Below are 11,382 nucleotides of genomic sequence, written 5' to 3' on the forward strand. Positions count from 1 at the left end.
GAGGAGTCGGACTGGACGGACCCGTTCAGTCCCCGAGAAGTGGGTGCAGCCATTAGCGAAGTAAAGAACGGCAAAGCAGCAGGGATAGATGGTGTATATCCCGATATGGTGACGCATCTGGGTCCCAGGGCACGGGCCTGGCTAGCAGAGGCAATGTCTGACATCCTTGCAAATGGAAAGCTTCCACAAGTGTGGAAGCACGCGAAGATAGTTGCCATCCTGAAGCCAGGGAAGCCGGCGAAGGAGGCAGACAGTTACAGACCCATATCGCTGCTGAGCTGTCTTTACAAATTGTTGGAGCGTGTTCTATTAAACCGATGGGGGCCGGTCCTAGACGCTGCCCTGCCACCTGAGCAGGCAGGCTTCAGGGAAGGGAGGTGCACCACGGAGCAGGTCATTGCCCTTACAGAGCATATTGAGCACGGGTTCGAGAGAAAACAGCAAACAGGTGCTGTGTTTATAGACCTATCAGCGGCGTACGATACGGTCTGGTGCGATGGGTTAATGCTCAAACTTGCAAAAATCATAAGGTGCAAAAAGACCTTGAAGCTGTTCTCTTCTATCTTAGGGGAAAGGCAATTCCACGTCGGGCTGGGAGACGCCACGAGCAAAGTAAGGAAACTGAAGAATGGGGTCCCTCAGGGGTCGGTAATGCCAATGTTGTTTAACGTTTACATTAGCGATATGCCGAACACTTCCTCCCTGAGGCTGGGATACGCAGACGACTGGGCACTCGTTACTCAGAGTAAAGTATGGACCCGTCTCGAGAGCGTACTCAGCGAGGACGTCACCAGACTCAAATCCTACTTTGACAAGTGGTACCTGAAGATGAACACTTCAAAAACCGTGGCCACTGCATTTCACTTATGCAGTGGTTGGCACACCCGTAAACTGAATGTCCTAGTCGGGGACCAGCCACTCCCATATGAGCCGCGTCCAAAATATTTAGGGGTGACGTTGGATCGCAGCCTTACCTATCGGGTTCATCTCGAAGGGGTTGCCCGGAAGATAGAGAAGCGGAATAGTCTTCTGAGGAAGCTGGCGGGATCGACTTGGGGCGCTAGCCAAGCGCTCCTGAGAACATCCGCCCTGGCACTATGCTATTCCACCGCGGAGTATTGCGCTCCAGTGTGTGGTAGAAGCAGAAACGTTGAGAAGGTGGATGTAAAACTTCGCAAGTCGATGCACATAGTGTCGGGAACGCTAGCAACAACCCATAGAGAATGGGGCCCGGTAATGGCAGCGATCCAGCCCCCCGATTTCCGGAGGGAGACCATTACGGGAAACTGGCTGAGTAAGATCAAAGAGAGAGGGAATGGGATACCCCTCTCATGCGCATAATGAACGGTGCCCCCGTTTCGAGCCGAAATAAGTCCCGGCAACCCTTGTACGCAGAATCCCTGACTACGGACAGAGCTGCACATACGAGATGGAAGTCGGTTTGGACGAATTCAATCCCTCGTGGGGGCGGGGACCTACACTCCTCTAAGCTTGGTGAGAAGTTGCCAGGCTTTGATACCAGTAAGAGGAGACACTGGGTACAGCTGGGGCGACCATCCCCAACCCAGCGCGTCCACAGGTGGCGGATCGTGGAACGGCCTACAGATCCTGATCTATATTTTCCATATATTGAAGAACTTTTTTTTGATAATCGAGGAGAAATGCCTATGATAAAAGAACTGGAAGGGCCTTCTATAATGAAAGATGAAGTTAGGAACGTCATGAAAAGCATGAAAAATGGAAAAGCTGCAGGACCTGATGCCATAACAATTGAGGCCTTGACTGGCCTGGGTGAATGGGGGATTGAATTCATCACAAACCTTCTAAATCAAGTGTATGACACAGGAAAAATGCCAACTGATATGAAACGATCCATTTTTATAGCACTACCAAAAAAGCCAGGGGCAGTTGATTGTGAACAACACAGAACTATTAGCCTAATGAGCCACCTCACAAAAATTCTTTTGAAGATAATTTTACTAAGAATAAGAAATAAAATACGACCTGAAATTGGGGAGATGCAATTTGGTTTTGTTGAGGACAAGGGTACCAGAAATGGAATATTCACATTATCAATGCTGATGGAAAGATGTATTGAAGTAAATAAAGATCTGTATATGTGTTTCATCGACTATTCAAAAGCCTTTGATAAAGTACAACACGAAAAACTATTCAAAATTCTATCATCCTTGGACATTGATGGTAAAGATTTAAGAATATTACGGAATTTGTACTGGGAACAAGAAGCAGCAATGCGTGTTGACAACGAACTAAGCAGTTTTACACCTATTAGAAGAGGAGTTAGGCAGGGGTGTGTTTTGTCTCCAGATTTATTCAACCTCTATAGTGAAATGATATTAAGAGATATCGAACATAAGAATGGGGTGTGTATTGGAGGAAAGAATGTAACAAATCTGAGGTATGCAGATGATACGGTTCTACTGGCAGAGTCTGAACATGAACTACAAGAATTACTGGATGTTGTAGTCAGGAGTAGTGAAAATATGGGACTGGAACTGAATATATCTAAAACAGAATGTATGACGGTATCTAAAAATAATAACCCACCAGCCTGTGTAATAACAAGCAGAGGACAAACAATACAACAAGTTGAATGTTTCAAATATTTAGGCTTCAATGTAACATCCAATGGAAAATCAGATTGTGAAATAAAGAAAAGAATAGGTATGGCGAAGAATGCATTCAACCAGCTGCATACAATTATGAAAAACAGGAATATTAGCATGAAAACAAAAATCAAGGTCCTGGATTGCTATGTACTGTCTGTGCTGCTATATGGTTGTGAGAGCTGGACCATAAACAAGACCATGGTTAAAAGACTGGAGGCAGTGGAAATGTGGTTTTACAGAAGAATGATGAGGGTGTCATGGATGGAAAGGAAAAGAAATGAAGAAATTTTAGAAATGGCAAACAGAAAAAGATCACTGATAACAAAAATCATCAAACGCCAAATGGAATTTTTAGGACACATTATCCGCCACCCTGGTTTGGAAATACTCGCCTTGACTGGAAAGATGAATGGAAAAAGAATAAGAGGAAGACAAAGAATAACGTATTTGAAAGGGATAAGAACTTGGACAGATGAAGCTGAGAAAGGTGGCGCTGCTTTAATAGAATTGGCAAGAGATAGATCAGCTTGGCGGAAGATGACCTCCGACGTCTGCTTCAGATATGGAACTACATGAGATGAGAAGAGGAGACACTGGGTAGCTGCGAATCGGCTTCGGTCGAGGAGCTGCCTAACGGCCGGTGCGTTACATCAGTGGGGTCTAACTTCCTGTCCAATATGTCCACGCTGTGGGCAAGAACCCGAAACGGCAGAGCATCTAGTCGAAAGGTGTGTTGTGACGATGCTACCAGGCGGGTTCGCGACGGTGCACGAATGCGGACCGGACTTTGCTGATTGGGTCGATCGTCATAACATAATAGTGTGAACAATAAGAAAGAGAGAGACCATGCCCACGGCCGTCAAAGTGAAATCATGTCCTTGTAAGTACCTGCATGGCTATGCCAATACAATTCCACCAAGGAAGGGTGGCTAACCTCCAGGACCGGTGGTGTAGTCCAAGTCGCTCTTGGTAGTTTGTAAATGTTGGGCAGATACGACCCACCTACCTCCGCGGAGAGCGGAAAATAACGATTCTGCAGTGCTTGGTTTTGGTGGGCCTTCCTGACAAGAAAGTTGACAAACTCCAAAAGGTACAGAACAGGGCGGCCAGAATGGTTCTGGGCATTAGTCGACACGAGAAAACAAGTGTAAAATCTATGCTCAGAACACTAAACTGGCTGCCCGTTCCAGCTAGAATCGAAAACAAAATTACCCTTTTTTCTTTCAACACACTACATTCCCGATCTCCGAGCTCCATTCTAGAACTTGTGGTCCCCTACACCCCAATTCGCCAGCTTAGATCACAGGAGATAATTTCGGTGATATATCTTTTTATTAAACAGGACCTACCATTTGGAACTCGTTTCCTTTGTCAGTAAGGCTATCGGGCGGCGTAGAAAATTTAAAGAAAAATCTAAAGACTCATCTTTTCCAGGAATTTTCATCCTAGGCATTTTCTTTTTGATGAGTAAATTATACGTTTTATTTTTTGATTCCATTTTGTTGAATGTCAATTTCATTTTGTAAAGCTTGCCTAGTTAGTTTATGCGACTGTTGTGTGTGTCTGTTTGGCTCGGTTCGAGTGTGTTTATGATTTGACAAGTATATTGTAAAGCGCCTTTGAGGTTTCGGCATTTAGCGCTATAAAAGAACACTTTATTTATTTTTATTTTTTATTTATGCTTGGGAGTGACTCCAGAAGGAAAGAGAAGGAAATAGAGGCGCAAAACAGAAAGGCACAGGGTGGGAAGACATACAACTACTAGGGTTGATTGAAAGTCTTAACGCGGCTCCCGTATTTTGAAAACTATGTAGTGTTCAATTCTTCCTGTTTTGTTGATAAAGGGGAAATCCGAAACTTTGTAGTGCTTCATTCATCCTGTTTTGTGATAAAGGAGAAACCCGAATCGTCCATTTGAGATATTTTCGTATGTTAAATTGAAACTTACATTCATTTTCACATTCTTATTTAAGCTGTCGTGGGAGACCGTTCTAAGTTGATGGACCCAGTACATGTTGACGCTCTCACGCAAGGTTTTATATATTATAATTCATTTGTTTTTCATGAAATGGCAGATTATGAGAATTTTTCGAGTTTTAAAATGTTTAAAAAAAACAAAATTTGGGACTTTCGAAAAGTTCGATTTTTTCACTTTTTTTGGGTGCAATTTGACGATTTTTTCAAATTTCCGAAATTTCGACAGTTTGATGAAATCTTCGAATTTTTGCATGAAATATTCGATTTAGAGATTTTTCATGTTTTACAATGTTCAAAAAATAAAGTTTGGGACTTTGGATAATTTCGAATTTTTCACACTTTTGGGGTGAAAGTTGACGATTTTTTCACGTTTTTTGGGTGAAATTTGACGATTTTTTCAAATTTCCGAGTATTCGACAGTTTGATGAAATCTTCGAATTTTTGCATGAAGTAACTGGGAGGAATGTGACGAGGATCTCAACCATTCGTGGCTGTCTATAGTAGTGTTTCAGAGCCATTAGGCTCATAGAACTGGAGATTATCTCTACAGTGTGAAACTGACCTTCGCAATTGCTTGATACCCTTCGAATAGGACTCTAGACTATAACAAAGTACTTTCTGCAAGTTCTTACGGACCCAGCTGCCTAATCACTGCTGGGTGGGCAGGGCGAGTCAGAAAAAAAAAATATCTCGACTTCACCCGGGATTGAAAATTCGTTCCCTTTGCACGTGAAGCGTGTGCTCTACCAACTGAGCTACCGAGACGACTAACCGTTTACAGCGACGGGTTAAATTTTTGTCATGAAGTAAAATTATATTATTCTCATTTCCAGGAATGTAAAAACAATAAATGGTGTGTCAAGAATAAATGTCTAAAACCAACAGGTAATTATAGTTCTTTATATAAATGTTCCTTGCTTCCCCCACCCCTCCATAATAATAATGATAATAATAATAATAATAATAATAATAATAATAATATTAAAATAATAATAATAATAATAATAATAATAATAATAATAATAATAATAATAATAATAATAATAATAAAAGTATCAAATAATAATAATAATAATAATAATAATAATAATAATAATAATAATAATAATAATAATAATAATAATAATAATAATAATAATAATAATAATAATAATAATAATAATGATAATAATAATAATAATAATAATAATAATAATAATAATAATAATAATAATAATAATAATAATAATAATAATAATAATAATAATAATAATAATAATAATAATAATAATAATAATAATAATAATAACAATGATCATGAGGATTTTTTAGAGACCAGTGTTAACCATGAGGCTTGTCATAATAATTTGTTGTTCTCTTCACCAATTGGCTCCTCAGACGATATAGAATATGAAGGGAATTTCTGGTTGTATTACTGTGGCAGGTACAAGTATGATCCTTGTTTCCTGGAAATGAAAGTCGTTGTTCCCCTGTTCGAAGATATAATCCATTGGATGTCTGAAGGCAGACTCAATCAAATAACACACTTGTGCAAATATGGCGAACCAAATTCGAATTCTCTGCCGTGTCTTGGAAGCCTGTGTATCAATGAGATGAGATCTTCCGTTTTCGGGCATGCCTTCAGCGTGTGTGTCTACGAAGATCTAATTAAATACGCGAGCGAATGTTGGGACCACGAATTTTCTGTAGCAGCTAAAAATTGCTATCTCATGCATTACCCGACCCAACGACGACACAATCATTTCTACCCAATTCCGATGCGAATTTATGACCGTCATAGTTTGATCAAAGATTGCTTTGCCCATCAAAAGAACAGTTATTGCCGATATCACCAGAGCAACATCCTTATGAAGCTAATGCCTGCCTACTATGATAACTACGATTATCCTAAAGGATTCAATCACACGCCGGATATGGACGAGGTACATCCTGGACTGGGTTAGGTCTAGATGTGAGAATCAAGAAACCACTCGTCTGTAGACAGTATTACGTCTGGACAAACCTGATGCTTAAAATTCGATTATAACTCCCTCCTTTTTCAACCATTTTAAGGAATTTTCCAGAAATGTTTAGTCTACGCAACAATCTAACGGGCTGCTTCTTAATTTGAGTGTAGAAGATTTATATTAGTGTTGTGTTCGTCAGAAATATTGGAGCAGGCGCTTCTTGTAAGATTCAGATCTGAAATAGTGTCTATCAAGCATTGCAAGACAAAACAAGAAATAAAAATGTGACAACAAAACACATCCTAAAAAATCAGACAATCTCAACTGGGGAAGAAACCTGAGGCCTCTGTATTGTTTCAGAATTTTATCTTATAACAGTGCCTGCTCCCTATTTGCTTTTACTTATCTGGAAATCTGAGGCCATATCCGCAATCGAGGCAAGCTGATATTTTGAGATGTTTTTTTTCCTTGTATTTATCTCTCTTACTATGTCTGGGATGAATTTTAAATTCAGAAAAGTGAGTGGAGCAGGCACTTATGTTGACAACAACAAGAGATGAATTGTGACCCTCCGCCTCAAAACGGTATTAAGTCGGGTTGGTTAAGATGTTGAAAATTGAATTTATAGCCAGAAATATCAGACTTAAGTTGAGTTTGTTTGCTTTATAGAGGGGAATGAATATCATATTTTACTGTGTTAAATATCAATGTTTTATATATTTGAGCAGTTTAACTATAATTTGACTTTTTAGCATCTGGTCCATCCCGACATAATACCGTTTTGAGACGGTGGGTCACAATTGAGTAGGAAAGCGCCAGAAGACAACAGAGAATAATAATTTCGCGGCTGCGATGGGGGTTCGAACCCGCGACCTTATTGGTACGACAACTCCGCCTGCCCGGGGAGAGCGTGACTCTACCGTATGAGCTATCCACGATTTCGAACCCCCATCGCCGCCTCGAAATTTTTATTCTCTATTGTCTTCTGGCACTTTCCAACTCACTTCATTTCTTGTTGTTACCTTTCATACACAATATTTCAGATCTTCATCTTACAGCTAGCAGTGTCTGCTCTTTAACTATGCCATACACAGCACAATTTTTTTTCTACACTCAAATTAAGAATCAATAAGGACATACTATAAATAATTTTGTACAGCAAAATAAGTTTTACATACAGCAATTATCAATCTAGTTTTTACAATTAAAATTAAAATTTTTCTTCAAATTTTGTGATGAATGCAACAAATGGGGAAAAGAAAAATTTGACTTGGATCGCATAGACCTTGACGATTTTCAAGTGGTTGGTAAGGGAGGGATCGGCGTTACCAATAAAATACTTTAATTGAGAAGAGTGACTTTTGTTTCTGATTTGGGGGGGGGGGGGGGGGGGGGGGGGGGGGGGTGATAGGAAACTAAAGCAAATTGGCTATTCAATATATTAGCCTTTATGTTTGGGCCGGGTTGAAATGTTCCGTCGATGTCTTTGAATATATCGATTCTACTTTTGTCTCTATTTTTACTATTGATTTACGACTAGAGTTATTGGGTTCTTTAATAAATTGCTATTACTTGATATGTCAGTGTACAAATTATAGGTACCTTCTTTTTTCCAGGTCTTTGAGTTGCTGTTTGTTGTATCGAAAATGTTCATATCAGTCAAATGTAACCCACCGTATCGAAGCGGTATTATGTCGGGATCCACTCGGTAATTGAATTCATAGCCACAAATATCCAACTTGGGTTTAATTTCTGTAAGTTCTGGTGGAGTATAAAGACTATTTCTTGCATTGCAAAAACTTCTAAGGTCCAATTTCTCATCATTCTATCTCTAAATTCACTTTTTGGGGTCTGAATCATCTCGACATAATACCGTTTTGAAACGGAGGGTCACAAATATCAATGATCGATTTGTGACTGTCCTGAGTCGTTTAATTGTACATTGGTCTTAAATATCTCATTGAGTGCGGCTATGTGGTCTAGTGGTATGACACTCGCTTTCGGATCGGAATGTCCTGGGTTCGAGCCTCGCTCGGCGCATAGTTGAGTCATTGGAGAAGGCTCTTTACTCACATTCTCTCACCGTACTCAGGTGTAAAATGAGTACCTGGCCGTTAACAGCGTTGTCTCAGTCCAAAAAATTTGTAATATCGCCTGACAGGCGTCATGTCTCGTCCTACATGTTATGTGTTGCTGTTGGTCATGGATCCATTGTAAAGCGCTTTGAGCACGTTTAGTGGATATTGCGCTATATAAAAGCTCAAGTAAAAAAGATTTGATTGTTTGAATATTTTCTAAATAAACACATTTCAATGACAGAGACGACGCTGTTAAAAAAAAAACAAAAACTGAGCTTTCTAATAGAGCAATATTCACTAAACGTGCTCAAAGCGCTTTACAAGGGATTCCTAGCCAACAGCAACACTTTAATGAAGGACGAGACATGACGCCTGTTAAGCGATATTTTGATTTTTTTTTTTCGGAAAGAGACAACACTGTTAAAGGGAAGGTTTTCGTTTTACACTTGAGTTCGACGAGAGAATGCGAGTAAATAGCCTTTTCCAATGGCTCAACTATGCGCCTTTTAGATCGGGACTCGAACCCTGGACCTTCCGATCCGAAAGTGAGTATCATACCTCAAGATCACATAGCGACACGTTGAGTTCCTAGACCTGGACATAAGTACACACATGTTGTATAGAAAAAGCCAATATTCGGATCCCCGTTATTATCTCCCCTGGTTCATTCCATTTGATGTCATTAGTTGATAAATTAAGTAAATGACGTCATTACACCATAATCTATTGTGACCCCTCGTCTCAAAACGGTATTAAGTCGGGATGATTAAGATGCTGAAAATAGAATTTGTAGCCAGAAATATCAGACATAAGTTGAGTTTATTTGCTTTATAGAGGAGAAGGAATATCATATTTTACTGTGCTAAATACCAACGTTTCATATTTTTGACCAGTTTAACTATAATTTGACTTTTTAGCATCTGGTCCATCCCGACAGAATACCGTTTTGAGACGAGGGGTCACAATTGATTTCTAATAAGATGCCATCCAATTTAATTTTTTTTTGGTGGTGGTTGGGGGAGGCGGGGGGGGGGGGGGGGGGGGGGTGGGTGCATTTTCTTTAAAATTAAGTAGAAGACACCATCTGTTATAAAGCCATTCATTTCATCCTATTTAAATAAACAAGAATGAGCATTTTATTGGACGCTTCAATTTATTGAACGAAGACAATAAAATGTGGACGTTATAAAAACGTGACCAGCCGTCTCAAAACGGTATTATGTCGGGGTGTGTTGTACCCCAAGAAGTGAATTTAGAGATAAAACGGTGGGAAATAGGACTTTAGAACGTTTGGCAATACAAGAAATAGTATTTATACTCTACCATAACGAACAGAAGGAAACACCATGTTTTGTCTTTAAGGTTATCACTTTAATTTTCTTTGTCTAGTTCATTCTGACATAATACCGCTTTGAGACGATGGGTCACAAATAAACATTTAAAATCATTCAAACTCTACCGATGTAATCGGACAATAATGCCTCACCACTTCCAAATGTGACCCTTCGCCTCAAAACGGTATTAAGTCGAGTTGGTTAAGATGTTGAAAATTGAATTTATAGCCAGAAATATCAGATTTGTTTTGAGTTTGTATGTTTTATTGAGAAGAATGGATACCATATTTTAGGGTGCTTTTAACAACAATTTATATTTTTGACCAGTTTAACATTTAATTCGGCATTTAAGCATATGGTTTGTTCCGACATAAGACCGTTTTGAGACGATGGGTCACAAATGGTATTGACGTAGGGGTGAACGAGGTGCAGCCATTTAATGCATAGTCAAAGAACATATGAACATTGATTTAATTTCTAATCATTATACTTACTTACTTAATCCTCTTCGGGCCTTGAGGAACATAGGGCATCCACCCGACATCTCCATTTTTTTGTGATCGGCTGCTTTTGCGATGGCTGTATTCCAGGACAGGCCTGATTCATTTAATTCTTTCTCCATGGTCCTTCGCCAGGTTTCTATGGGTCTTCCCCGCTTTCTCTTCCCATCTGCTGTCCAGTGCGGCTATGTGGTCTTGTGGTATGACACTCGCTTTCGGATCGGAAGGTCCAGGGTTCGAGCCTCGCGCTCGGCGCATAGTTGAGTACTTGGAGAAGGCACTTTACTCACATTCTCTCACCGTACTCAGGTGTAAAATGAGTACCTGGCCGTTAACGGCGTTGTCTGTGTCCGAAAAATTGTAATATCGCCTAACAGGCGTCATGTCCCGTCCTACTTGTTAAATGTGACTGTTGACCAGGGACCACTTGTAAAGCGCTTTGAGCACATTTAGTGGATATTGCGCTATATAAAGCTCAATTTTTTTACAACGTTATGGTGAACTACGAATACCATGTCTTACAAGACAGTTTCTATTTCTTATCATTTCAAGAGTGTGATGCCAGTTTCCTTTTATCTGTATTATTATTTATGGAGAATACAGCATTCCCACCAAGAGAGCTGTCAGAGCATCGCAGCTCGGACTTCTATACGCTTCAACAGTCGTAACGTCACTTCCCTCGTAATGACGCATGGTAACTTAGTCACTGGCTCTAAACTATCGGAACAATCGCGGACGCCCTTATGAAATATTTCTCCGACGAGCATAAAAGTGTATCCAGAGGAAAAAAAAACCCATTATAAATATGATCTTGTTTTGACTTTAATACATTCTGATCACAAGAATTATAAAAAGTTCTAGCCAGCTCGAAGAATAATAAGTACATACTAATTAGTAACTCCGTGAGAAATATCTGT

General features: G+C 39.9%; 2 protein-coding genes across 2 annotated transcripts in view; both read left to right on the top strand.

The window, feature by feature from the left end:
* Window positions 1-7,907, top strand: part of LOC144960722 (uncharacterized) — a 12,215-nt gene extending 4,308 nt beyond the window's left edge. Inside the window, exons 3-4 of the mRNA XM_078894012.1 lie at window positions 5,441-5,492; window positions 5,985-7,907. Of these exons, the coding sequence (XP_078750138.1) occupies window positions 5,441-5,492; window positions 5,985-6,550 (618 nt within the window). The 3' untranslated portion in view covers window positions 6,551-7,907. The remainder of the gene's footprint in view (window positions 1-5,440; window positions 5,493-5,984) is intronic.
* Window positions 1-11,382, top strand: part of LOC144960786 (perlucin-like) — a 217,675-nt gene that overhangs the window by 143,556 nt on the left and 62,737 nt on the right. The window lies entirely within an intron of this gene.

This window comes from Berghia stephanieae, chromosome 15 (assembly GCF_034508935.2).
Source record: "Berghia stephanieae isolate SIO BIC M18660-M18661 chromosome 15, UCSD_Bste_1.3, whole genome shotgun sequence".
Taxonomy (NCBI): domain Eukaryota; kingdom Metazoa; phylum Mollusca; class Gastropoda; order Nudibranchia; family Aeolidiidae; genus Berghia; species Berghia stephanieae.